Source organism: Triturus cristatus, chromosome 2_1 (assembly GCF_964204655.1).
Source record: "Triturus cristatus chromosome 2_1, aTriCri1.1, whole genome shotgun sequence".
NCBI classification, from domain to species: domain Eukaryota; kingdom Metazoa; phylum Chordata; class Amphibia; order Caudata; family Salamandridae; genus Triturus; species Triturus cristatus.
Genome location: NC_140581.1, coordinates 1,088,944,510 through 1,088,971,784, shown reverse-complemented (window position 1 = coordinate 1,088,971,784; position 27,275 = coordinate 1,088,944,510). Strand labels below are relative to the sequence as shown.

General features: G+C 49.2%; 1 protein-coding gene across 12 annotated transcripts in view; it reads left to right on the top strand.

Moving 5' to 3' along the window:
* ANKRD17 (ankyrin repeat domain 17) overlaps nucleotides 1–27,275 on the top strand; it is a 1,008,651-nt gene that overhangs the window by 519,071 nt on the left and 462,305 nt on the right. For all 12 annotated transcript variants that reach the window (XM_085636371.1, XM_085636340.1, XM_085636333.1 and 9 more), the window contains one exon: nucleotides 14,990–15,165. In XM_085636371.1, the coding sequence (XP_085492497.1) occupies nucleotides 14,990–15,165 (176 nt within the window). The remainder of the gene's footprint in view (nucleotides 1–14,989; nucleotides 15,166–27,275) is intronic.

The window sequence follows — 27,275 nt, the reverse complement described above, 5'->3', positions numbered from 1 at the left end:
ATCCGTATACTGTTTTCCATGCTTCTAAAGTAGTGATGCGTACCCATCCTAAATTTTTGCCTAAGGTAATCTCAGATTTCCATGTGAATCAGATGATAACTTTGCCTACGTTTTTTCAGCATCCTTCCTCTCCGGCGGAGAGATCTCTGCATTCACTTGATGTACGTAGGGTGTTGAAATTCTACCTGGATAAGACCAAAGATATCCGCAGGTCGGATCAACTGTTTGTTAATTATGGTTCGGTAAGAACTGGTTTAGCTACCTCAAAGCAGTCCATTTCCAGATGGATTGTTTCCTGTATCCAGCTTGGTTACCAAAAAGCTAATAAAACATTGGGGGGTAAGCCTACGGCACATTCGACTAGAGGCAAGGCGGCTACTACCGCTTTGCTTAGGAATGTTCCCATTGCGGACATTTGTAAGGCTGCCACCTGGAAGTCAGTCCATACGTTTACAAAGCATTACTACCTGGATTCTGATGCTAGGGCAGATGTGCAGGTTGGACAGGCTTCGCTGAGGAATTTGTTTGCACAGTGATTTGTTGGTGGTTGGACTTACTCCACCGCTTCTTGTTGGTTGGGATGGGCTTGCCATTCTATTCATAGATTATGACTATACACAGAGATCCCCTACTACAGAAGGAGTAGTTTCTTACCTGTAACTCCAGTTCTGTAGTAGGGGTATCTCTGTTATAGTCATAAGCGACCCTCCCTCCTCCCCGGTGGAGTAACCTGACAGTATCAGGCCTGTTGTTATACACCTTCAAAAAGAACTGAAAGTAACTTGTGTTGGCTGTGCATCCTGGGATACCGGGGGTCTCTGGAGAGTTTCTTAAAGGCACGGTATCCCTTTAGCAGACACATAATGACAGCCTATAGGGCTTGTCTGTCCACCCCTTCCTCTCTATTGTTTAAAGGGATTTTGGTGAAGGGAGTGTGTGATAATAAAGGAACATGTCAAATGTGAATAAAGGTGACATTTCAACTTTATTTTGGCTGTTGTGTTCACTTCAGAGGAAGTGCTGGCCAGTGCAGCCTTGGTGTGATTAGGCTGTATTATTTTGTCTGTCTCTTAAGTGTCTTTGCAGGTTTGCAAATGCGGGACAGCTTAAGAGATATTTTTGATTGCTCCGGGGTCCCCGCACATGGGCAGGGATTATTCATAGATTATGACTATAACAGAGATACCCCTACTACAGAACTGGAGTTACAGGTAAGAAACTACTCCTTCCCAGTCTTTAGTGTTGCCATTATGGTGCTGCGGAGCTCGTGTTTGACGAGCTCTCAGCACAATGTACTCTTAAATGGCAGCACTGCACTTACAGGGCTCAGGAATTGACCTGGGCACTGTAGGGGCACAGGGCTCCTGCTCCTGTGCCCACACCATTGGCATAAGGCACCCAGCTAGAGGGGTGACTGATGTATGCCATGGCAGTGTAGGTGATGGGCATGGCACACAGGGATGTATGCCATGTCGACTTTGTTTTGATTTTGCACCCAAATACTCAGCCTGCAAAGGCAGTGTGTGTGTAAGGGTACAGGGCCTCTAAGGGTGGCACAAGGTGTGCTGCAGCTCTTAGAGGTCTCCCTTGGTCACAAAGCCCTGGGTACTTAGGGTACCATTTTCTAGGGACTGACATGTGGCCAGGGTTTGCCAATTTGGGTTTGGTTTGTTTTAGGGAAGGAACATAGGCCCTGGGCACCTGATTGGCAGGAGTCCAGGGCACACTCAGTCAAAGTACATTCAGCAATTCAGCAAAAAGTGGGGGCATACCATGCAAGAAAGATGGCACTTTCTCACACAACCCCACCCCCCCAAACGAAAGGTGATGAGACTAACCTTGTCCTATGGAGTCTTCATTGTCTTAGTGGAAGAACCTGGAAAGTCCATCTGCATTGGCATGGGCAGTCCCTGGTCTGTTCCACTTCAAAGTCCATTCCCTGTAGGGAGAAGGACCACCTTAATAGTTTTGGATTTTCCCCTTTAATCTGCATTAGCCATCTGAGAGGTCTGTGGTCAGTTTGAACCAGGAAGTGAGTACCAAACAGGTATGGCCTCAACTTCTTCAGGGACCAAACCACAGCAAAGGCCTCCCTCTCAATGGCACTCCAACGCTGCTCTCTGGGGAGTAGCCTCCTGCTTATAAAAGCAAAAGGTTGGTCTTGGCCTTCATCATTGGTCTGGGATAGGACCGCTCCTATCCCTAGCTCAGAGGCATCAGTCTGCACTATGAACTGCTTGGCATAATCTGGAGCTTTTAGAATTGGTGCTGAGCACATTGCTTCTTTTAGGGTGTCAAAAGCCTTTTGGCAACTAACTGTCCAGTTCACCTTCTTGGGCATTTTCTTGAAGATGAGTTCTGTGAGGGGGGTCACAATGGATCCATACCCCTTCACAAACCTCCTTTAATACCCAGTCAAGCCAAGGAATGCCCTGACTTGGGTCTGGGTTGTTGGAGCTATCCAGTCCATGATGGCCTGGATCTTAGGTTGTAAGGGCTGTACCTGGCTTCCACCTACAAGGTGGCCCAAGTACACCACAGTGCCCTGCCTTATCTGGCATTTGGATGCCTTGATAGTGAGGCCTGCATTGTGCAGAGCCTCTAAAACTTTTCCAAGGTGGATCAGGTGATCCTGCCAGGTGGAGCTAAAGACAGCAATATCAAAAAGATAAGCTGCACTAAAGGTCTCCAGCCCAGCCAGGACATGGTTCACCAGCCTCTGGAAAGTGGCAGGGGCATTCTTTAACCCAAAGGGCATCACAGTAAACTGGTAATGCCCATCAGGGGTGGAGAATACTGTCTTTTCTTTTGCTCCTGGGGCATGCCAATCTGCCAGTACCCTGCAGTTAAGTCAAAGGTACTGAGCAATTTGGCAGCCCCCAATTTGTCTATCAGTTCATCTGCTCTTGGGATAGGGTGAGCATCTTTCTTGGTGACAGAGTTGAGCCCTCTATAGTCCACACAGAACCTCATCTCTCTCTTTTCACCCTGTTGATGAGGTTTGGGGACTAGAACCACTGGGCTGGCCCAGGGGCTCTCAGAGGGTTCAATGACCCCTAACTCCAGCATCTTGCTGACCTGAGCTTTGATGGTCTCCTTGACTTGGTCTGACTGTCGATAGATTTTGTTTTTGACAGGTGGACTGTCACCAGTGTCCACATCATGGGTACACCAGTTTGTCAGACCAGGGGTCAGTGAGAAGAGGCTAGCATACTGCTGCAGTCAGTTTGCTGTTGGGCAGAGAGGGTGTCTGAGAAGATCACACCATCTACTGACCCATCCTTTGGGCTGTAGGAGAGGAGGTCAGGGAGAGGTTCACTCCCTGCTTCCTGCTCCTCATCAGTCACCATCAGCATGGTGATGTCAGCCCTGTCATTGTAGAGCTTGAGGCGGTTCACATGGATGACCCTCTTGGGTGTCCTGCTAGTGCCCAGGTCAACTAGATAGGTGACCTCACTCTTTCTTTCTAGGATAGGGTAAGGGCCACTCCATTTATCTTGGAGAGCCCTTGGTGCCACTGGCTCCAAATCCCACACGTGTTGCCCAGGTTGAAATTCAACCAGTGCAGCTTTTTGGTCATACCAGTGCTTCTGGAGCTCCTGGCTGGCCTCAAGGTTCTTGGATGCTTTTTCCATGTACTCAGCCATTTTGGACCTTAGGCCAAGCACATAGTCCACTATGCCTTGTTTGGGTTCTTGAAGAGGCCTCTCCCAGCCCTCTTTTACAAGACAAAGTGGTCCCCTTACAGGATGACCAAACAGAAGTTCAAAGGGTGAGAAACCTACTCCCTTCTGTGGCACTTCTCTGTGAGCGAAAAGCAGGCATGGTAACAGGACATCCCATCTCCTTTTGAGTTTTTCAGGGAGCCCCATGATCATACCTTTCAATGTCTTGTTGAATCTCTCAACAAGGCCATTGGTTTGGGGGTGGTAGGGGGTAGTAAACTTATACTGCACCCCACACTCCTTCCACATGTGTGTTAGGTAAGCAGACATGAAGTTGGAACCTCTGTCTGAAACCACCTCTTTAGGAAAACCCACCCTGGTGAAGACACCCAGGAGAGCCTTGGCTACTGCAGGAGCTGTAGTAGTCCTAAGGGGAATTGCTTCAGGGTACCTAGTGGCATGATCCACTACCACTAGAATAAATTTGTCCCCTGAGGCTGTAGGTGGTTCAAGTGAACCCACAATGTCCACTCCTACCCTTTCAAAGGGGACCCCCACCACTGGTAGTGGGATGAGGGGGGCCTTTGGGTGGCCACCTGTCTTGCCACTGGCTTGACAGGTGACACAGGAGCTGACAAACTCCTTCACCTTGTGGTGCATGTGGTGCTAGTAAAAGTGACTCACTAGCCTTTCCCAAGTTTTGGATTGCCCCAGATGTCCAGCTAGGGGGATGTCATGAGCCAAAGTTAGGAGGAACTCCCTGTACTTATGTGGCACTACCACCCTCCTGGTGGCTCCAGGAGTGGGGTTTCTTGCCTCAGCATACAGTATTCCCTCTTCCCAATAAGCTCTGAGAGTACCACTGACATCTCCCCTTGCCTCTGAAACAGCTTGCTGCCTCAGGCTTTCAAGAGTGGGACAGTCCCGCTGACCCTGACACAGCTCTTCCCTAGAGGGTCCCCCTGGGCCCAAGAGTTCAACCTGGTAAGGGTCAAGCTCCATGGACTCCGTTCCCTCAGGGGTATCCAAATCCTCTCCCTGGGAGAGGGGTCCTGAATGTTTTGCTGTGTAGAAGCTGGTTCCCCAGTCTTCTTTCCTTTTCTCTTGGTTGGCTGGGTCATTATTTCAGGCTCCAGACCTACTTTTTCACCCTTCCTCTTGCTCTGTGCTCTGGTTTGCACACACACCAATGCAGGGATGCCCAGCATGGCTGCATGGGCCTTTAGTTCAACCTCAGCCCAGGCTGAGGTTTCCAGATCATTTCCAAGCAGACAGGCAGCTCGCAACTTTGGAGAGACCACTACCTGTTTCAGGCCAGTAACCCCCCCAGCCTAATGTTACCATGGCCATGGGATGACTAGTGGTGACACTGTCAGCGTTGGTGACTGGGTAAGACTTCCCAATCAAGTATTGCTCCGGGGAAACCAGTGTGTCTTTCACCATAGTGATACTGGCACCTGTATCCCTCAGAGCTTCTACCCTAGTTCCATTCACCCAGGGGTACTGTAAGTATTTCTTTAAGTTGGGGGGCCACACAGCTACAGTGGCAAACTCCACTTCTCCCAAGGAGACTAGACTTGCTTCATTATGTTCCCAGATTTGCTCAGGGTACACCTCTGATCCCATTTGTATGCTTGCTGCCCCAGGAGTAGCTGTACTGGGTGCCTTAGGGGCTTTGTTTTGGAGGCAAGCTACAGTTAGGTGTTCTTGCTTCTTTCAGGTATTACACCAGGCCTTTAAGGGATCAAAGTTCTTCCCCCTATATGGTTGGGGCACATAGGAAGTATTTTGGGTTCCACCCACCTGAACAGGTTTTTGGGGCCCTTTGGAAGACTCAAACTTTTTATCTTGGGGATTCTCACCACCTTTCCCCTGGGGAGGTTTTGGGACCACTTTCTTTTGGTCACCCCCAGTGGCTGTCTTGGTCACCCTAGTCTTGACCCTGTGGTCTGCCTTCTTTCCCAATTCTTGGGGAGAAATTAGACCTAGGTCTACCAAATGCTGATGCAACTTCATTTGTGCAGTTACTCAAAATATGTTCGTTCATTAATAAATTGTACAATCCAGTAAAATCCTGCACACCATGTCCAGCTAACCAACCATCCAGTGTCTTCACTGAGAAATCTACAAAATCAATCCAGGACTGGGTCTGGGTTTTGTGATTCCCCCTGAATCTAATTCTATACTCCTCAGTGGTGAATCCAAATCCCTCAATCAGAGCTTTCTTCATGAGGTCATAGGATCCTGCCTCTGGCCCAGAAAAGGTCAGAAGCCTGTCTCTGCAGTTACCAGAGAACAGTTCCCACAGGAGTGCCCCCCAGAGAGGTTTCTTTACTTTTCTGATATCACAAGCCCTCTCAAAGGCTGTGAACCATTTGGGAATATCATCACCTTCCTCAAATTTAGGGACAATCCCTTTGGGGATTTTAAGGTCAGAAGTTTCCTCCCTATCCTTATTTTTATTATTGCTGCCACCATTGATGGGTGCTAAACCCATCTCTCTCCTTTCTTTTTCTAGAGCCAGGAGCCTGGACTCTAGCTCTAATCTTTTGGCCAGCCTCACAAGGCTGTTCTCTTTACTGGTGGGACCCCCAGTGTTCTCTCTGCTACCAGAGCCACCTGTGTAGTCTCTAGGTGCCCAGATGCTAATCCTTGGATTGGAGGGTATGGGTGCCCTCTCCTCCCTAGGGAATAGCATGGGGCGGTTATTGTCAACCTCCTCTGCCTCCCTTTCCTCATCTGACTGGCCATCACCATGTTCAGATGGGTGGTCCTTAGCATACTCAGCCAAGAGCTCCTGGAGCCCTAGTTTGGTTGGATGCAGGCCCATTTGCAAATTTTTAAGTTTGCATAAGTACCTCAATTCCTTGAAAGAGAAGTGTAAGTAAGGTGTGAGGTCGAGCTCCTCCACCAGGTCCATGTTATTATTATCACTAACAGCTGGGTTTGTTTGAGACATTCTAACCTGACAGTTCTAACCCTCTACCCTGACTATAGTGACTTTTATTTTTCTAAAATTCTAATGGGACTTAAGCAAGGCCCTAGCAAGACTTTTAGTAATTTTGGAAAAGACCAATCAGAATTCTAAAGGCAATTTTTAAGAGTTCTGTCGTGTGATCAGATGGTAACCAAGTAGTCCAACAAATGCAAGTTTGTATCCCACCGCTGATCCACCAATGTGAGAAAGTGGCTCTGTATATACTGTTCCCTAATAGGTACAGGGTGTACAGAGTCCACAGTCCCCCAGAGGCTGATAGAGGTCAAAGTTAGGTATGACCTTACTCTCTAAAGTGGTAGCTTGGTCGAGCAGTAAGGCAGTATCAGAGGACAGTGTAAAGCATTTGTTGTACACACTCAGTCAGCAAATGGTTCCACACACCCAATAACTGTACTCTAGGCCAATGGTTTATATATAAAAAATATATTCTTGTTTTATTTTAGAACCAACACTTGGAATTAAAATATACTTTCTCGACAGGAGATGCTTCATATAAATACTTTTGTATGTGCAATAGACTTTTTAGTAAACAGTTACAAGTAGTTGCAGTAGGCAACTCTATTTCTAAACACAACAATACATTGAGCTCAATGATAAATTCAAGTTATTTGCAACAGATTACTTTTTAGATTACTTTTGTAATTCCAGGACTGGATCCTGGATTCAGTCCTGGGTCAGTTCTCAGAATCAAGTGATGAAAGTCGACTTTAGTACTGCAATGATTTTTAACTAATATTTAGCTATTTTAAAAGCTGACACTTAGAAAATATTTCAGAGAAAACAATCCATGATTCCCTATGGAAGAAAATTCAGGTTATAGGTACAGTATGTTCTCATTACTTTTGTAATCCAGTAGTGGGTGCCTAAACTCAGTACTGGGACCTTTATCCAAAGCAGGTAGGTAATTACGTTTTCAGATATACGATTTTTGAAGAATATTTAAAGATTGCAGAAATCAACACTTAGAAGAAATTTCACAGAAAAACAGTCAGTGGTTTCCTATGGAAGAAAAATTAGTTAAAGGTAAGTACAGTTGTGGGTATTTTTCAGAGTCCGTGCTGGCCACCAAGATCCAGCACTGGGAGCTCACCTAAGAGCAGGTGAGTAAATTCGTTTTTGTCACTCGGCTGATTTTTGGTGAATATTTGAAGATTTGAAAAGTCCACACTTAGATGAAATTTCAGGAAAAAGCCAGTCAATGTTACCCTATGAGGAAAATAGAGTTTGCGGTTTAAGGGTAAGTACTCGACTGGCAGAGTTGAGGTTCTGGGCACAGACTCAGGGGTCTCCCAGGGTCAGGTAGGTACAGTTGGTTCACCCTCAGCGACTCTAGGGCGGCCGGGTGCAGAGAGAGTTAGGCCCAATGTTATCCTATGAGGGATAGGGGGGGCCTTGTTTGGTGGCTGCTGTCTGGCAAGCCACGCGGCTGTGGGAGCTGGGCTCCTGGTCACTTACTCAGGGCAAGTGGGGAAGTAGGAAGGTGTAGAGTTTTCACTGCCAGGGCCACTCGGGCGGCTGGGTGCAGAGGGCTTTTGAGCCTTCGGGCGCTCAATGGATTTCAATGGGAAATCTCCGGTTTGGAAAAAGACTGCAAGCTCGGGGACGAGGACTCTTCAGGTGCCACCACCACTTCGAGAGGTAAGTTGGGTAGTTGGAGGATAGGTAGGTACCCCGGGATTGGACACAGAGGGCCGTGGGGCGCCGGGTGCAGGGGTGCCTTTTGCTGTCAGAAAATCTTACCCTCTGTTGATCGCGGTTGGGGTGGCACCCTGTTCTGAGGCTGCAGGCTTCTTCAGGATTGTCGAGGGGGGTCCTTGGGTGCCGGACTCGGGGTCACAGTCGCCGTGGGGGCGTCCTCGTGGGTTTAGTTCACTCCGGCACCGGCCAGGGTTAGCTGGTGCAGAGTGGGCTGGGATCGCGGTTCCGGGCTGCTGCCAGGGGTGAAAGGTAGGTTCTGAGTAGAGCCTCTACTCATGGGAGTCCCAGGGAATCAGAGTTCAAAGGTAGCCAGGTCCTCCGGGGTTTCTGAGGTTGCTGGCCACAAGAGATGCCGGGTTTGGAGCAGGAGCAGGTTCGAGGTCGACAGGCCGGTTAGGGCTGGGGCCAAAGCAGTTGGTGTCTCCCTCTCCTTTGCAGCTGCATGGCAGGTATTCTTTTCTTCTTGCTCTTCTTGTAGTTTCGGAATCTGGAATCTGTGGAAGGAAGGTTCAGGGTGCCCCTAAATACTAGATTTAGGGGCGTTACAGGTAGGTGAAGGACAGGGACCAATGGGTCCCTGTCCTGGGGTGGGTACACCCCCTATCCTGCCTCTCTCCTGTGGGAGGGGGGCAGTAGCCTAGTCCTGATAGGGTAGGGCTCCCCATCTTCAAGATGGCGAGAGCCCGGAGATGTGCTTCACCTCGCCTCCCCCACCTGAGGAGTGGGGTTGGCAAGCTGGCACATCCCCTGTCCTTATTTGGGGTTTCCCGCCAGAGCTTCCCGCCAGAGTGGGGGGGGGGTTGCAGGGGCCTGGGGAAGCTCACAGAGGCAGCATGCATTTGAAGCTTCCCCCTGCCCATCCTGGGGGAGGAGATTTAGCACCTCGCCCAGGATGTACATTGTTGCAGGACCAGGAGAGCAGGGCCTCTCCTACCCAGGGGTCCAGCAACATGTCTAGCCTAGGCAGCCTCAGAGCAGACGTGGATTCGTAGGTTAGGTTTCAGGGGGCACCTCTAAGATGCCCTCTGGGGTGCTGGGTACATTAAACCCACACTGATGCCAGTGTGGGATTTAATGTGCTGAGAAGTTTGATACCAAACTTCCCAGTCTTTAGTGTTGCCATTATGGTGCTGTGGAGCTCGTGTTTGACGAGCTCTCAGCACCATGTACTCTTAAATGGCAGCACTGCACTTACAGTGCTCAGGAATTGACCTGGACACTGTAGGGGCACAGGGCTCCTGCTCCTGTGCCCACACCATTGGCATAAGGCACCCAGCTAGAGGGGTGACTGATGTTTGCCATGGCAGTGTAGGTGATGGGCATGGCACACAGGGATGTGTGCCATGTCGACTTTGTTTTTGTTTTGCACCCAAACACTCAGCCTGCAAAGGCAGTGTGTGTGTGTAAGGGTACAGGGCCTCTAAGGGTGGCACAAGGTGTGCTGCAGCTCTTAGAGGTCTCCCTTGGTCACAAAGCCCTGGGTACTTAGGGTACCATTTACTAGGGACTGACATGTGGCCAGGGTTTGCCAATTTGGGTTTGGTTTGTTTTAGGGAAGGAACATAGGCCCTGGGCACCTGATTGGCAGGAGCCTAGGGCACACTCAGTCAAAGTACATTCAGCAATTCAGCAAAAAATGGGGGCATACCATGCAAGAAAGATGGCACTTTCTCACACAATACGATCCAAGGCAGGAGTCACCCAACTCGTGACTTCCAAAGATTTTCCAAGAGGAAAAACAAACTGCAAACATCCGGGCCCAACACCGGATGGCGATCTATGCACAAGTGTGTAGATATGCAGCTCTACATGCCAAGAACAGATGCATACTGGTAAGTAGCATATTCCTTTTAATGTACATATGCAAACATACACGCATATATATGTTTATATTAGTATATATTTAGATTTATTTAATTAACATAGTGATATATATTAAAATATTTAAGATTTACTACTTTGAACTATAGAGATATTAAGAAGAATATTTGTGTATGTTTTATAACAAAATTAGTTTGAAACTATATATTTTTTTCAATATTTTTGTCCTTGCCATTATAAGGTTCGGGAAACAATATTTTTGACATGATATTTTTACAGAATATTTTTATTTCACAATATTTTTTACTCCTATACTGTCATTGATCCCTCCTAAGTGTTACCCATTTGCTCTTCAAAGGCGGCTTCTACTTTAAAGCTCGTGTTTTGGGCCAACATCCGTGTGGCTTCCTGCAGGAGGGAAGTGACTCCTCTTTCCAGAGCAGGCCTATATTGTATCCTTTCCTGGGAGTCGTTAGCATCTCCCCAGGACGCTGTCCCTCTGACAGGACCCCTTGCCCAAACAGTATGGGCACAGGAGTCTAAGCAACAAAGTGCCTGGTATCAAACTTCTCAGCAAATTAAACCCCCACTGATGCCAGTGTGGGTTTAAAAAATGCACACAGAGGGCATCTTTGAGATGCCCCCTGAAAAACGACAAGCCTCTAGTGGGTTCCCTGACTGGCACACACCAGCGTGCCACCACGAGACCAGTTTTTGGACCCCTAGGGTAGGAGCCTACACTCCCTTAGCCCAGAAACAAAGCCTTTCCTGGGCAGAGGTGTTCACACCTCACCCAGGCCAGGAAAAGCCATCTGTGGCAGGGGAGATTCAAAGGCCTGGCAGCCTATGTAATGCGACCTGCAGGCTCTCCTGCTATCAGGAGCAGGCCCCCTTCCTGTCTCCCCTCCCTTTCGTCAGGAAGAAAGGCTGGAGAAAATAGCCAGCCCAGGAAGTGTGCCATCCTCTGCCAACTCACCCCTCAGGTGGGGAGGTGAGGTGAAGCCCACTCTCCAGTGCTCGCTATCTTGCAGATGGCATGCCCTCCCCAATCAGGACTTGGGATTGTGCTCACTCCCCCACCTTGGGTGAGCACACCAAGGGTGTAGTCACCCTAAGGTCAGTAGCCACTGACCTCAAGACCCCTAAAACGCCCCGTAAATACAGTATTTAGGGGGCAGCCCTGAACCAAAAACTCAGATCCAGAAACGACAAGAAAGAAGATAAGAAGGACCGAAGAGCCGTGCAGAGCTAACAATAGGATGAAGTCCACTGACTTGGCCCCAGCCCTACAGGCCTGTCTCCCCTCGAACCTGCTCCAGCAAAACCCCGGTGTGTCCTGCAGCCAGCAACATCAAAAACCCCGGAGGACCTGCCTGCCTGCCTGCCTTCACTTCAAAGACTGAATCTCCCGTGAACACCGGACTTGTTCAAACTGCAGCTTCTGGCCGGACACCGCGAATCCAGCCCACTCTGCACCCGCCAAACCCGGCCCGAGCTCGAGTGGAAAAACACCACGAGGTGGTCACCCCGGCGATCCTGACCCGAGATCCACCGACTCCTGACCTGCCTCAAGCCTCCAGACGACTCCTGCAGCCTCAATCCAGAGGATCCCCTCTACCGTGACCAAAGCGCATAAGAAAATCCAACCCTAAAAGGCCCCTCTGCACCTGACGGCCCACGGCCTTGTGTGCCCAAACCGATGGTGCCTAACCAACCCACGACATCTCAACTTACCCCTTGAAGTGGTGGTCGCACCCAGAAGATCCTCGTCCCTGAACCTTCAGTGGTTCTTCAAACTGGAGGTTCTCCATAAAAAACAACAGGGCGCTCGATGTCGAAAAGAGCACTCTGCACTCGGCCGCCCCAGTGCCGCTGAGGGTGCACTTTTTGTGCCTACTTGTTTCCCCCATTTGCCCCAAACTAAAGTCCAGGAGCTTTGCTCCCACAACCCCGTGGCCTGCTTGTCAGCAGCCACCAACCGGAGACCCCCTAACCTCCATAGGATAACATTGGGCCTCAACATTCTGCACCTGGCCGCTCTAGTGCTGCTGAGTGTGCAACAACAGTGCATCACTGACCCTGGGGACCCCTGAGTCTAACCCCAGAACTTTAACTCCCATAGTCGAAGAACCGAGAACCTGTTTTTCCTCCATAGGATAACATTGACACTTTTTCCTGAAAAAAGTTTCTAAGTTTTAAAATTGTACGATTTAACCAAAATGCTTTTACTTACCGGTTTACAGGAAATGTCCCAGTGCTGCATCCAGGCATACAGCACTGAGTAAGAATAGTAATCCAAAAATAACTTGCCTGCTGTTTTACTGAAAATCCCATTGAAGTCGATGTACTGTCTTTACAAGTGATTGCATTTCCCTGAAGCAATACTGTAAGTCAAACTAAAGTACATTTACAATTGCAATACAAGTGTATAACATTCAGCATTTATTACTGCAAAGTATTTATTGCTTACCTGTGCCAGGCTTGCTTGGTTCTATAAATAAAATACCTAAAAGAATATTTTTATACAAAAACAGTTGGCCTAGAGTTCAGTTCTTGAGTGTGTGAATTCACTTGCTGACTGAGTGTGTACATCAAATGCTTAACACTGTTCTCTGATACTGTCTAACTGCTCGACCACTCTACCACAAACCGAGAGTAAGTTTCTATCCAACTTTAACCTCTGCCTACCTCTGGGGACACTTGGACTCTATACACACTCTACCTCATTTTGGTGTAGTATATGTAGAGCCAATTTCTTACACCTCCCACTTCTTCCTTCTGTGAATTGCACTCTAGACATGAAAACATCCCAATTTAGGAAACTGCGCTCTGGTAACTTCTAAACCGATTTTGTGCTCAGCGACTGCAGTCTCAGTAGAGTCAAAAGCAACTGATGTCAGCATGCATGGGTGGCATATAGATAGGCCTGCGCAAATGTCATCTGACACTGAAAGATGTGGGTGTTCAGTTGTGTGTGCCACCTACTGGCGCGCAGGGGTATGGCTGAAGATTTCCCGGATCCAGTATCATGCCTGGGAAGTATTTAAATGGTTAGGAATATATAGTTTAATAAACTATGTACCAGAAAGAGCAATTCCGAAGTAAAGTGACTTGTTCTAAAACAGCCAAACAGATTTACACCGAATCACAAAACCTGCTTTCTGAGTAAAATTTAAACTTTCTACCATTTTTTAAATTCCATTAAGCTGTTTTATTGTATTGGAGGACAAATTTACTTATAGGAATAAACTTAGGCGATAAATTATTCTTGGTCTCCACTTGATGGCTCAGCGTGAAATTTACGAATAAGGTTTTCGGGAATGTTTCTTGCAGATTGTCAAACGGAGCCAAATGTATTAGCCAACAAAAACACTTTTTTATGGAAACTCTTGACTCCAGGATAACTACACAGTGAAGACGGTCACTCTGCAAAATAAAATGTGTGTATATATTGATCTGTTGATGTATGCTAATGATGCTGTGTATCTACCCGTGATGCTGTGTATCTACCCGTGATCTTCTATAACCTAGTGTTTTGCTTTTGTAAAACAGTCCCTGTGTCACCCAGATGGTCTAGTTTGCACTATGTAAAATTGCTACAGGAATACATAAGGTAAATAGTTCTATATTTAAAAACAGATGCTTACCAAAAAAGAGCCAATCTCCTTCGTCACTAGAGCACCGACTGCAGTCAGTTTTGTAGCTCATTTAGGCCCATGGGTAAGGTGATGGGTGGCATGGGGCAGGGAGTTCACCTATAGTCTCTGAAATGATGATTGGGAGAAAGGAAAACAGAGCATAGCTTCTGCTGTTAGTATCTTTGAACCATAAGGGTTAGGAAGAGGATTCAAACAATTCCACAAAATCCAGCATCCTGGTGGCCTCGAGACAATGGTCTGGGATCACAGGTTAGGAGTCTGAAGTTGGGTGTTCAGGAATTACTAAGGTTGACAGAAGAGAGATGTAGGCACACCAAGTCATGGGGGTGCTCGGGTATGGAGCAGGATTTCCTTCTTGATGACTGAGGGCGAATGAGACTCCTCTGAATTTAGATGCCATTGTTGCTTCTGTCCATTGGTGGATCCTTTGTGCATCTTGGTTTGGCAGATGATTGTGAGGCAGGTCACTTCCTCATGGAGAGGTTGCCCCAGCTCTTCGTGCAAACAGGTAAATTCTTCATTTCTCCACCACTTTCATCCAAGCGTCTTACACTGATCTTTGCATGACTCAGTCCCAGTCTGAAAGGAGGGTGACGAATCAGCCAGCAGTGATGCTTCACGTGGTGCTGCCATTTTCCCTCCTGCATGGTGTTTTGGGGGTCCTTGGTGGAAAAGTCTAAGTGCTGAATATTGTACTAGGGTGGATATTTATCTTAATCTAATTAACAGTCCTGTCATTCTTCATGGTTGAAATCATGTTTTTCTTGTAACCTGTAATTCATTTCCTGTGGGCCCTTGTCTGATTTGTTACTTGCTGCTTGCCATATAGTGTGTGTGTAGAATCATCTCAGCTCAGACCTTGAGATGCTCATCCAGGCATTCACAGCTGTAAAGGTCTGGATGCGGATGGGCTGCTGGTATGATTTGTTTTGAAGACTCCATTCCTAGTGGAATGATTAAACATGTTTGCTAAGTATGTAACCAGTTGAAAATAGACAGTTCTTGAGAAAATGATACATCACTAAGAGACTTGCTCATTTTATTTGAAGTCTTGATTCTTTTGAATTTATTGTAAACTGATCTTGTTGAAGATAAACTGGTAGCTGAGGCTCAGTAAAACAATACTTAATTCTTACTTTCCTTGTTAGACTGGCCTTACCCCTTTAATGGAAGCTGCGTCTGGTGGATATGCTGAAGTAGGCAGAGTGCTTCTGGATAAAGGGGCTGATGTCAATGCTCCCCCAGTACCATCTTCAAGAGATACTGCATTAACAATTGCAGCAGACAAAGGCCACTATAAGTTCTGCGAGCTGCTGATAAGCAGGTATGGTACTTTAATACATAATTTGATTACATGAAATTAATATGTTAGAGGGATATGAGCTGTAGAGTGTATACTTTAGCATAGATCGCCATCTGGTATTGGGCTTGGATGTTTGAACTTTGTTTTTGTCGAAGAAGTCTTTGTATACACAGGATAGGTGACTCCTCCTTATGGTGATAGTGCGCATGGGCATCGACTCCCATCTTCAGATTGTTTTTTTTTTCGCCATCGGGTTCGGATGTAAACGTCTGCTCTCCGTGTCGGTATCATATTTGATTCCCCTTCGACGCTCAATCCTTCACCGCTCAACGGTATTGTTTTTCGATCGTGCTCCTCGACGTGGATCCAACACAAACGAGTTTGTCATTACGAACTTCACATCACCATAATGGCTACACTGAAGACTGGGAAGTTTGGTATCAGACTTCTCAGCACATTAATCCCACACTGATGCCAGTGTGGGATTTAATGTAAATGCCTGACAGAGGGCATCTTAGAGATGCCCTCTGAATCTCGACCAACTTCCAGTGACCTGACTGAGTGGCTGCGCAGGTTGCCACCACCAGACATATTTCTGGACCCCTGGATTGAGAGCTTGCTGGTCTCGGGGGCCTGAAACAATGCACATCCTGGGACAAGGTGCCAAGCCTCCTCCCCCAGGATAAGCAGGGTTCACGAAAGAGAAGCTTCAAAGGCATGCCGCCTTTGTGAGCCTCTCCAGACCATTTTCTGCTTTCAGCAACTGGTCCCCACTGGTTCTACCCCCCCACTTTGGGCGGGAAAAACAAGTGAGGAAGAGAGGTGTGCCCATCTCTGCCAACTCCATCCCTAAAGTGGGGGAGGCGATGTGAAGCACAACCTCGAGTCCCTGCCATCTTGAGGATGGGGGACGCAGCCAACCAGGGACAGGCTCCTGCCCCCTCCCACTGGAGAGTGGCAGAATAGGGGGTGTACCCACCCCAGGGAGGGGACCCATTGGTCCCTGCCCTTTTCCTACCTGTAACACCCCTAAATTTTGTATTTAGGGACACCCTGAACCTTGCTTCCTCAGATCCAGCAACCACAAGAAAAAGAAGAGAAGGACGAGAAGCCGCGCAGAGCTAACAAGAGGACGGCACCCACTGACTTGGCCCCAGCCCTACCTGCCTGTCTCCTCTCGAACCTGCTCCTGCAAAACCCCGGCATGTCCAGCGGACAGCAACCTCAAAAACCCTGGAGGACCTGCCTGCCTTTCCAAGTTGTTTCTCCTGTGAACAACGGACGTGTTTGAACTGCAGCTTTTGGTGCCAGCCATGTAAGAAACTGGCTCTATATATACTGCATCATAGTGAGGTATAGTGTGTATAGAGTCCAAGAGTCTCCAGAGGTTTGGCAGAGGTTAAAGTTGGATAGAACCTTACTCTCTAAAGTGGTAGCTTGGTCGAGCAGAAAGGCAGTATCAGAGGACAGTGTAAAGCATTTGATGTACACAGTCAGCAAATGGTCTCACACACTCAAGACCTGAACTGTGGGCCAATTGTTTTGTATAAAAAAATATTCTGTTTTATTTCTAGAACCAAGCAAGCCTAATACAGGTAAGCATATAAATACTTTGCAGTAGTAATCGTCTTGTTTGAGCACAGTTCAGAATTGCAGTATAACTGGAACTGGTTTTTGATTCCAGATTTAAGAAAGCAGATTGCAACACATTGCAGGTATAGTACAGTTCGAGGCATGTGGGCTGCTGAATTCATATCTGTGCATAGATCGCCGCCTAGTGTTGGGTCCGGATGTTTGCACGTTGTTGTCCTGGAAGAGTCTTCGAAGTATCCTGGGATAGGTGACTCCTCCCCTGGACTACAGTGCGCATGGGCATCCTCTCCATCCTCAGATTGTTTTTTTCCGCCATTGGGTTCGGATGTGCTATCTTGACTCAAGTTAGGAAAATCTTTTTTCAGGCCAAAAGGCCTTTAGTTCGCGTCGGTACTGTTCTCGATCGATATCGATATTATCTTTGTTAGTTTACTAACTTCCAGAACAAACTTTCGCATCTTACCCGACCGTCGATTCGACATCAACGATGGAATCGAGGACACCATTCAAGAGGTGTCCGGTATGCAATGCGAAATATCCCCACGTCGACGTCCATCCGGTGTGTAACAAATGCCTTTCACCGGATCACGACGAATCTACATGCATGGCCTGTGCCAGATTTCGATCCAAGAAGACTCTACGGAATCGACGAGCGGCGAGACTCGAGGCGCAGCAAGCGGCACCGGCCCCGGCCGACATCTTCAACGCCGAGACCGAAGATGTCGAAGAAGTGGAGAACCTACCCTCCAGTCCTGTTTCCGAACATGACTCCGGATCGGAAGACGTCGACGAAACACTCTTTCGCAGAGATGAAGACGACACCGAGGTAGGAGACTACAATGAGGCCTTAGGGGCCGAAGAGAGTAGCTCCGGTGACGAGCAAGGCCTACCCGTTCAGACTGAAGAAAGCCCAGTGCAACAGTCTATGGCTCCGGTCGAGGGATCGCCTTCGGGCCTTACCCAAGACCTATCCCGCAGTTTTTCGGCCCCGTCCTCGGGCCCGGCCTCGGACATTCAGCGGCAGCCATTAATGCCCAAAACGGCTGGTTTCCCTTCTTCAAAACCGAAACCGAAAGCTGTATTGGTTCAATTGAAACCGAAACCGAAAGTGGCGCTGGTCGGATCGAGGCCCTCCACACCTTCGACGCCAGCAAAACACATCGGCACCGAGCGCACCAAACGAGACTTCAGTGCCGAACTCGAAGCGGCCGACGTCGGAGTCGACATAAGGAAGAAGGCCTTCGGTACCACCAAACCTGCTCGGCTCCCGGCACCGACGCAATAGACTCCGACCCCAAAGGTCAAACAGCCTGCTGCGTCTCACACCGCTTCCACGGCGACACCAAAGCCATACTCATCGAAGAAGTCGACGGCCATTCCCGCCCCTCGACTCGATGACCCACCGGCGCCGAAAAAATCCACGACCGCCTCAACAGAACCGGTCGGTGCAAAAGACTCGAGGGCGCTCCAGACGCGACCCATTGCTGCGCAAAGCACCAAAAAGAAAATGGTCCTCCAGGACACGTCGGGCTCCGAACCAATTAAAGCTCCAGCAGCCTCTTCGACACCAGCCAACATTACTTTTGGCCTGCCACCATCCACGGCCCCGAAACTGTTCCAAATCAGGACACGGGTGAAAATAACTTCGGAGCCGGCTTTGGACTCCTTCAGGATTCCACTTAAAAGAAAGCTGCCTGTGGCTTCAGAACCAGTTCTTTACGAACCTTTCCACTCACCCTACCAGGATCCACAATCCTTCTCTCCCACACACTCCGACACGGATGCGTTGGTGGACTACATGGGTGACCAAGTCCCCTACCCCGGAGACATGGACCCTGACGGCCAACAGGACCCTGATCAAACTTGGGATGACCCTGTGGACCCAGGTGCACCTATAGATGCACAAGACCCGCAACTCTATGGAGCAAAAACATCTCCCACAGAGGACACAGCAGTGTTCAACGCTCTAATTGAACGTGCTGCGGCCAATCATGGGGTGCAACTTCACTCGGACACCGTCGAAGACGACTTTCTTATGGATACTTTTGCATCCTCAGAAAGGAATATAAAAACTCTACCCATGTTGAAGGGTGTCCTCAAACCAGCCAAGGACATCTTCAAGGAACCCACCAGGGCAAGAGTGATAAACCCCAGGATCGACAAGAAATACAGATCAGCGCCTGGGGACCCTACTTACATCAGAGGCCAATTACCTCTGGATTCCATTGTCGTTGCGAATGCTCGCAAGAGGGCACACTCACAAACGGGTGACGCTCCTCCCCCGGACAAAGAGTCCAAGGTGTTAGAGACCTCTGGCAAACGGGTTGCCGCCCAGGCAGCCAACATATGGCGCATTGCCAATACTCAAGCACTCATCGCTCGCTACGATAGAGCGCACTACGACACATTAGAGCAACTAATCCAACATCTCCCTGACCAATACAGAGAAGGTGCAGAGATCCTCATCAGGGAGGGACAGCTCCTCAAAAACGCATCCATCAAGTGCGCGCTGGATGCCGCAGACACAGCTGCCAGGGCCATAAACACTAGCGTCATGCTACGACGACATGCCTGGTTACGAATCTCCGGATTCAAACCTGAGGTGCAAAACAACATACTCAACCAGCCTGTCAACCTCGACTATTTATTCGGCCCGGAGGTTGACACCACCCTAGAGAAAATAAAGAAGGACACGGACACTGCAAAGTCCATGGGGGCTCTCCAGACTCAGTCCTTTCGGAGCGGCTCCTTTAGTCGCCCCGGAAATAGAGGAGCAGGTAGAGGACAGGGGTCACAGCAAACATACAACAAGGGCAATACACAAACCACCTACGATAAAAACACCCGGGGTGGATATCGTGGCTCCAGTACAAAGGGCAGCGGACGCGGCTACGGCAACACCAGGTCCTCCCCCAAGAACAAGCAGTGACGCCCTCTCCCTTCCTCCTGACCACATAACACCTGTCGGGGGAAGGCTACAAAGGTTCCTGTCCACATGGAACTCCATCACCACGGACAGGTGGGTCAAAGATATTGTCAAATACGGTTACTGTCTAGAACTAACCTCCACTCCACCCACAATACCTCCAAAAAACCGTCCTATGTCCTCAGAGCACTTAACGTTCTTACAGCAGGAGGTGCAAAGTATGCTTCTAAAAGGCGCAATAGAGGTCGTACCCGTCCACGAGCAAGGTACGGGGGTGTACTCCCTGTACTTTTTAATACCGAAAAAGGACGGGTCACTCAGACCTATATTAGACCTGAGACCCCTAAACAGATACATTCTTTCCGAGCATTTTCACATGCTCACTCTACAGCAAGTCCTCCCGCTGCTCAAGCAGGGAGACTTTCTAGCCACACTGGACCTCAAGGATGCGTATTTCCACATACCCATTCACCCATCACACAAAAAATACCTCAGGTTCACTGTTCAAGGGCAGCACTACCAATTCAGTCCTTCCCTTCGGCGTGACAACGGCACCAAGGGTGTTTACAAAGTGCCTAGCTACTGTGGCGGCACATCTACGGAGGCAGCACATACACGTCTACCCTTACCTGGACGACTGGCTCGTTCAAGCGAAGTCAGCCCAGCAATGTGCCAGCCACATGTCCCGCACCATTCACCTCCTTCACAGTCTGGGGTTCTCACTAAATTACCCAAAATCCCATCTACAGCCCGCACACGTACAACAGTACCTAGGTGCGACTATAGACACTCTGGCGGCCACAGCTCAGCCAAATTTGGTGAGAATAATCAGCATGCAAATGCTGATTTCAAAGTTCAAACCACAACACTCCCTTCCCGCGCGAGTGTTCATGCAGTTGATAGGCATGATGGCCTCCTGCATCTTCATAGTCCCCCACGCGAGACTACATATGCGCCCGCTTCAGGAGTGCTTCGCACGTCAGTGGAATCAGGCTCAAGGACAGTTGAAAGACCTAGTGTTGGTGAGCGGTCGGGCATACAACTCTGTATTGGTGGAATCCACAAAACCTTTGCAAGGGCCGACCGTTCCAAGAGCCTGTCCCACAGATAATACTGACGGCGGACGCGTCTCTCCAGGGATGGGGAGCTCATGTACTCCATTACACAGTGCAGGGACTATGGACACAACAACAAAAGAAGATGCACATCAACCTTCTAGAGCTGATGGCAATCTTCCTCGCTATGAAAGCATTCAAAGTACACTTGTGCAACAAAGTCATGTTGATCCGGACGGACAACATGACTGCCATGTACTACATACAGAAGCAGGGAGGAACACACTCTCCACAGTTGTCTCATCTGGCTCAGAGCATGTGGAAGTGGGCCATTCAAAGGAACATGTTCCTCATGGCAGAACACCTCCCCGGCAAGGACAACCAGATGGCGGATCTGCTCAGCAGACACAGCCACCAGATGCACCAGTGGGAGTTACACCCATCAGTACTCCAACCGTACTTCCAGCAGTGGGGTCATCCAGAGATAGACCTATTCGCGACAAGCGAAAACGCAAAATGGCAAAGCTTTGCCGCCAGGTTCCCACATCCGCAGTCGCAGGGCAATGCGATATGGATGAACTGGTCCGGCAGATTTGCGTACGCTTTTCCCCCAGCACCACTGATACCGCTGGTGGCACGCAAACTGCGTCAACACTCACTGACGCTCGTCCTGGTTGCTCCAACGTGGGCACGCCAGCCGTGGTACACCACCTTTCTCGAACTTTCCGTGGTGCCGCATCAAAGGCTGCGGGTCAAACCCGAGCATTTGACGCAGAACCATGGAGAGATTCAGCACCCAGATCCGCAACAGCTGAACCTGGCAATCTGGCTCCTGAAGTCCTAGAGTTTGGCTACCTAAACCTGCCACCTGACTGTATGGACATCATTAAGGAGGCCAGGAGACCCACTACCAGAGCTTGCTATGCAGCAAAATGGAAGAGGTTAGTCATTTATTGCAATAATAATGACATTAACCCGCTAGATGCATCCATCCAAAACATTATTTGTTACCTATTACACCTATACCGATGCAATCTGGCGTACACCTCTATACGTGTCCATTTGACCGCAATATCAGCCTATCTACAGACCAGGCAGCACCTCTCTCTATTCAGAGTGCCTGCCATCAAAGCATTCTTGGAAGGACTCAAACGAGTCATTCCACCAAGCCACCCACCGGCTCCGATGTGGAACCTCACCTTGGTCCTCACACGCCTGATGGGTCCACCCTTTGAACCTCTACACTCATGCGAGATTCAATTCCTTACCTGGAAAGTAGCTTTCCTAGTAGCGATCACTTCTTTGAGAAGAGTTAGTGAACTCCAGGCACTAACCGTTCAACAGCCATTTATACAGGTTCACGCCAACAGGGTCGTACTATGTACCAACCCCAAATTCATGCCAAAGGTGGTATCGCAGTTCCACATGAATCAAACCATTGAACTGCCCGTTTTCTTCCAAAACCCACAAACTGTCGCAGAAAAGGCACTCCATACACTAGATGTCAAAAGGGCCCTCATGTATTATATCGACAGGACCAAACCCTTTAGGAAAACGCAACAACTTTTCGTTGCCTTTGCCCCACACCACAAAGGTAACGCTATCTCCAAAGCAGGAATAGCCAGATGGATCGTTAAATGTATTCAAATTTGCTATCAAAAGGCTAAACGCACTTTAACGATTCCCCCACGAGCCCACTCAACACGTAAGTTAGGGGCCTCCATGGCTTTCCTAGGAAACATTCCTTTGCATGACATATGTAGAGCAGCCACCTGGTCCACTACACATACATTTACCAAACACTATTGTGTAGATGTACAATCAAAACAGCAGGCAGCTGTAGGACAGGCTGTTCTCAAAACTCTTTTTCAGACCGCTGCAGCTGGCACTGGTAGCCGCCGCTAATAAGAGGGCACTGCTATATATTCTATGCACAGATATGAATTCAGCAGCCCACATGCCTCGAACTGAATATGCTACTTACCAGTATGCATCTGTTCTTGGCATGTAGGGCTGCTGACCTTCATATCGCCCTCCCTCCTCCCCGGCGCCTGTAGCAGCTGCAGCTCTCAGAATTACTGTAAGCATGGTCATCACTTTCTATATCTACTCCATCACTGCCACAATGGCGAAAAACAATCTGAGGATGGAGAGGCTGCCCATGCGCACTGTAGTCCAGGGGAGGAGTCACCTATCCCAGGATACTTCGAAGACTCTTCCAGGACAACAACGTGCAAACATCCGGACCCAACACTAGGCGGCGATCTATGCACAGATATGAATGTCAGCAGCCCTACATGCCAAGAACAGATGCATACTGGTAAGTAGCATATTCATTCAATTGAATGGGCTTCTTTTTTTTTTTTAAAGAAAAATGCAGTTAATTACTTTTCTAACCACAGGATTGGATCCTAGATTCAGCCCTGGGACATTTCCTGAAAACAGGTGAGTAAATGCGTTTTGGTTAAATGTATGATTTTTAAGGAATATTATTGTATTTCAAAAAGTTGACACTTGGAAACTTTTTCACATAGAATCACCAATGTTTTCCTATGGGAGGAAATTCACTTAGCAGGTAATTTACTTTTGCGTTACTTTTGTAATCCAGTGCTGGACTCCTAGATTCAGCACTGGGACATCTACTTAAAACAGGTAAATACATTTTTTGCAGTTTGTACCCATTTTTAAAGAATATTCTTGTATTTCAAAAGTTGAAACTTAGAAACTTTTTCACAAAGAACCCCCAATGTTATCCTACGGAAGGAAATTCAATTCACAGGTAAGTTGCTTTTTAGTTACTTCTCTTACTCAGTGCTGGACACCTAGGTTCAGGACTGAGACCTTTAATGCAAATAGTTGAGAAAATTCGGTTAGGTTATTTGTGCTATTTTTAAGGAATATTCTTAGTTTTCAAAAGTCAACACTTGCATCCCAACTTACCCCTCCAAGTGGTGGTCACTCCTGGAAGATCCTTGTCCTCGAGCCTGCAGTGTTTCTTTGTCCCGGAGAATCTCCATTAAAATCAACAGGGCACCCGACCTGAAAACCGCACCCTGCACCCGGCCACCTTAGTGCGCTGAGGTTGCCACTTTGGTGCTTACTTGGTCCCCAACTTGCCCTGAGCTTAACCGTAGGAGCTTTGCTCCCACAACCCCGTGACCTGCTTGCCAGCAGCCACCAACCGGAGTCCCCCTATCCTCCATAGGATAACCTTGGACCTCAACACTCTGCACCCGGCCGCCCTAGTGCCACTGGGGGTGCATCACTGACCCTGGGAGACCCCTGAGTCTTGCCCCAGAACCCTAACTCAAAAGACCGATTACCTACCTGGAAACCGATAACCTCTTGTTCGAGGCATATCTGCTGCAGATTATACACTGTGCATAGATCGCCATCTGGTGTTGAGCCCGGATGTTTGCAGTTTGTTTTTCCTCTTGGAAAGTCTTTGGAAGTCACGAGGTTGGTGACTCCTCCTTTGGTTCGTATTGCGCATGGGCTTCAGCTCCATCCTCGGATTGTTTTTTTCCGCCATTGGGCTCGGATGTAATACTTCGTGCTCCGGTTCCGAACTTTTCCAGTTCAACTATCGACGCAAAAATCCTCGCTCATCGAGATCCTTCAGATAATAAATCATCTTAATCACCTTCTCTTCGGCACTTCTTCGATTCCGGTCGTCGTCGACGGCTGCCTTCGGGCCTATTCCGGCTCCGGTCTCGGCTGATGGAAAGAACTCCCTTCAAGAAGTGCCCTCGATGTGGGTCCAAGTTTCCCACACCGATCTTCATGAGGTGTGCAACCTCTGCCTCTCCCCTGAACACGAGGCCCGAGACTGTCCCGCCTGCAAGTCTTTTCGATCTAAAGACTATTCGAGATCGAAGGGCCAGACACAACATGGCGCACTCCTCGACCTCCGCTCCAGTCGACATCTTCGGGGACGACGTCGAGGCTCCGGGACAGCAGAACATCGAAGAAGAGGACGACGACCTCATCAGTGCTTCCGAGGCCGACGACTCAGATGTGGAGGACATCATCCCGGCGCAGAGGGTCGTGAGTACAATACCCTCTCCCACACCCACGCCGATACCCAAAAAGGCTTCGGTCACACCTTCGCCTTCGAGCCTAGGCAAGACCAAGGATACTGCTTCTCACACCCCACCTTCGGGCCCGGTAAAGAAGCCTATTAAGCCTTCCGGCAGCTCGGGCTCGAGCCAGCCTACCAGCGGTACCGAAAGACACCCTTCGGCACCAAAGAAAAAATCGGCCTCCACCTCCACACCGAGCCCAGCACCAAAGCCCTCGGTGTCGAAACCTGCCCTCTTCGTGCCGACCAAACATCATAAGGCCCTCGGCACCGACACTCCCGTGCCGAAGCCTCTCTCGGCACCGAACAAAAAATCGGAGGTCCCGAAGAAGCACTGCTCAGACAAGCCTAAAAAAACGTCGGCCCCGAAACCCTCGGCGCCGACCGAACAACCAGTGTCGCAAGAACTTTTCACAACAGATCCTCTACAAAAGACATTTACCAAGGATCCAAAAACTGGACACTTGACACGGTCTTCAAAAAAGAGACACTTGGACAAACCAGCTCCACCTCCACCTCCAAAGAGGAAGGACACTGCTACCTCCCCTTTCAGAGTGCCTTCCCCACCTCCTCCACCTGTTCCACCCTCCCCACCTCCACCTTCTCCACCCCCGCCTCATCGCTCTCCAACCCTGTCTCCAGACCACGATGATCTAGGGGACCCTTACTATGATCCAGCAGATGTGGCACAAGACCCCACCCCTACTGGATCTCCAGACCCATGGAATGATTATAACAATCCGGACATCCCAGATGTCCCACAGGATGACCTTTACCCATCTAGGCCATCCCCACCAGAAGATTCGTTAGGCATTCACCACCTACTACAGAGGGCGGCACATTATCACGGGGTGGAGTTACATACTGTCCCAGTGGAGGAAGATTTTCTCCTAGACACCTTCGATAATGCACATAGTTCTACTGCCATTTTACTTATGTTAAAAGGAGTAATCAAACATGCACCAGAGGTTTTTAAAGACCCAGTCAGGGCTAGGGTCCTAAACCCCCGTATAGAGAAGAAATACAAAGCCGCCCCCACAGATCCTTCATACATTAAAGGCCCTGCACCACTGGATTCCTTAGTGGTATCTACAGCTAGGAAGCGCTCAAATTCTCAGGCGTCAGGCGAAGCACCACCACCTGACAAAGAGTCCAAGCTCCTAGACGCGTCAGGGAAGCGCACTGCGTCACCAGCCGCCAATATATGGCGTATCGCCAACACGCAAGCGCTATTGGCCAGATACGACAGGGCGCATTATGATGAGTTAGAGACCATCATGCACCATGTCCCTGAAAAATACAAGAATAGGGCTAATGAATTGATCCAAGAGGGGAAAACTATAACTAATACCTCTATACGCTGTACCCTAGATGCGGCAGATACAGCCTCTAGGGCCATAAACACCAGTGTCCTTCTCCGTCGCCACGCCTGGCTAAGAGTTTCAGGTTTTAAACCTGAGGTACAAGCCTCCATACTGAATCACCCATTCGACCAACAACATCAATCAATCAATCAAGAAATTTGTATTGCGCACTACTCACCCGGAAGGGTCTCAAGGCGCATGAGGGAGGGGGTCTGCTACTGCTCGAACAGCCAGGTCTTGAGCTGTCTCCTGAAGGCGAGGTGGTCCGGGGTCAGTCGCAGGTGGACGGGCAGGGAGTTCCATGTCTTAGCCGCCAGGTAGGAGAAGGATCTTCCTCCGGCGGTGGTTCTCTGGATGCGAGGGACGACGGCGAGGGCGAGGTTTGCGGATCGTAGCTGGCGGGTGGGCGTGTAGAAGGTCAGGCGGTCGTTGAGGTATCTTGGGCCAAGGTCGTGGAGGGATTTGTGTGCGTGGGTGAGGAGTCTGAACGTGATCCTCTTGTTGACGGGGAGCCAGTGCAGGTCTCTCAGATGGCTCGAGATGTGGCTGCGTCGGGGGACGTCCAGGATGAGTCGGGCGGAGGCGTTCTGGATACGTTGAAGTCTTTTCTGAAGCTTGGCTGTTGTACCGGCGTAGAGGGTGTTTCCGTAGTCTAGTCTGCTGGTGACGAGGGCTTGGGTGACCGTCTTCCTGGTCTCGGTCGGGATCCAGCGGAAGATCTTACGGAGCATGCGAAGGTTGTGGAAGCAGGCTGAGGATACGGCGTTGACTTGTCTGGTCATAGATAGGGAGGAGTCCAGGATGACGCCCAAGTTGCGTGCGTGGTCCGTAGGCTTGGGTGCGGTGCCTAGGGCCGGGGGCCACCAGGAGTCGTCCCATGCGGAGGGCGATGGTCCCAGGATGAGGACTTCTGTCTTGTCCGTGTTCAATTTCAGGCGGCTGATGTCCATTTATTTGGCCCAAAAGTTGATGAAGCCCTCGAAGATGAAAAAAGATACTGATACGGCGAAATCCATGGGAGCCCTACAGTCTCACACTCCTAGGCGCTCTTCCTTTCGGGGCACGGGTAGAGGCTACTCCTCGGATAGTGCATCCACGTCCTACAAATCCCC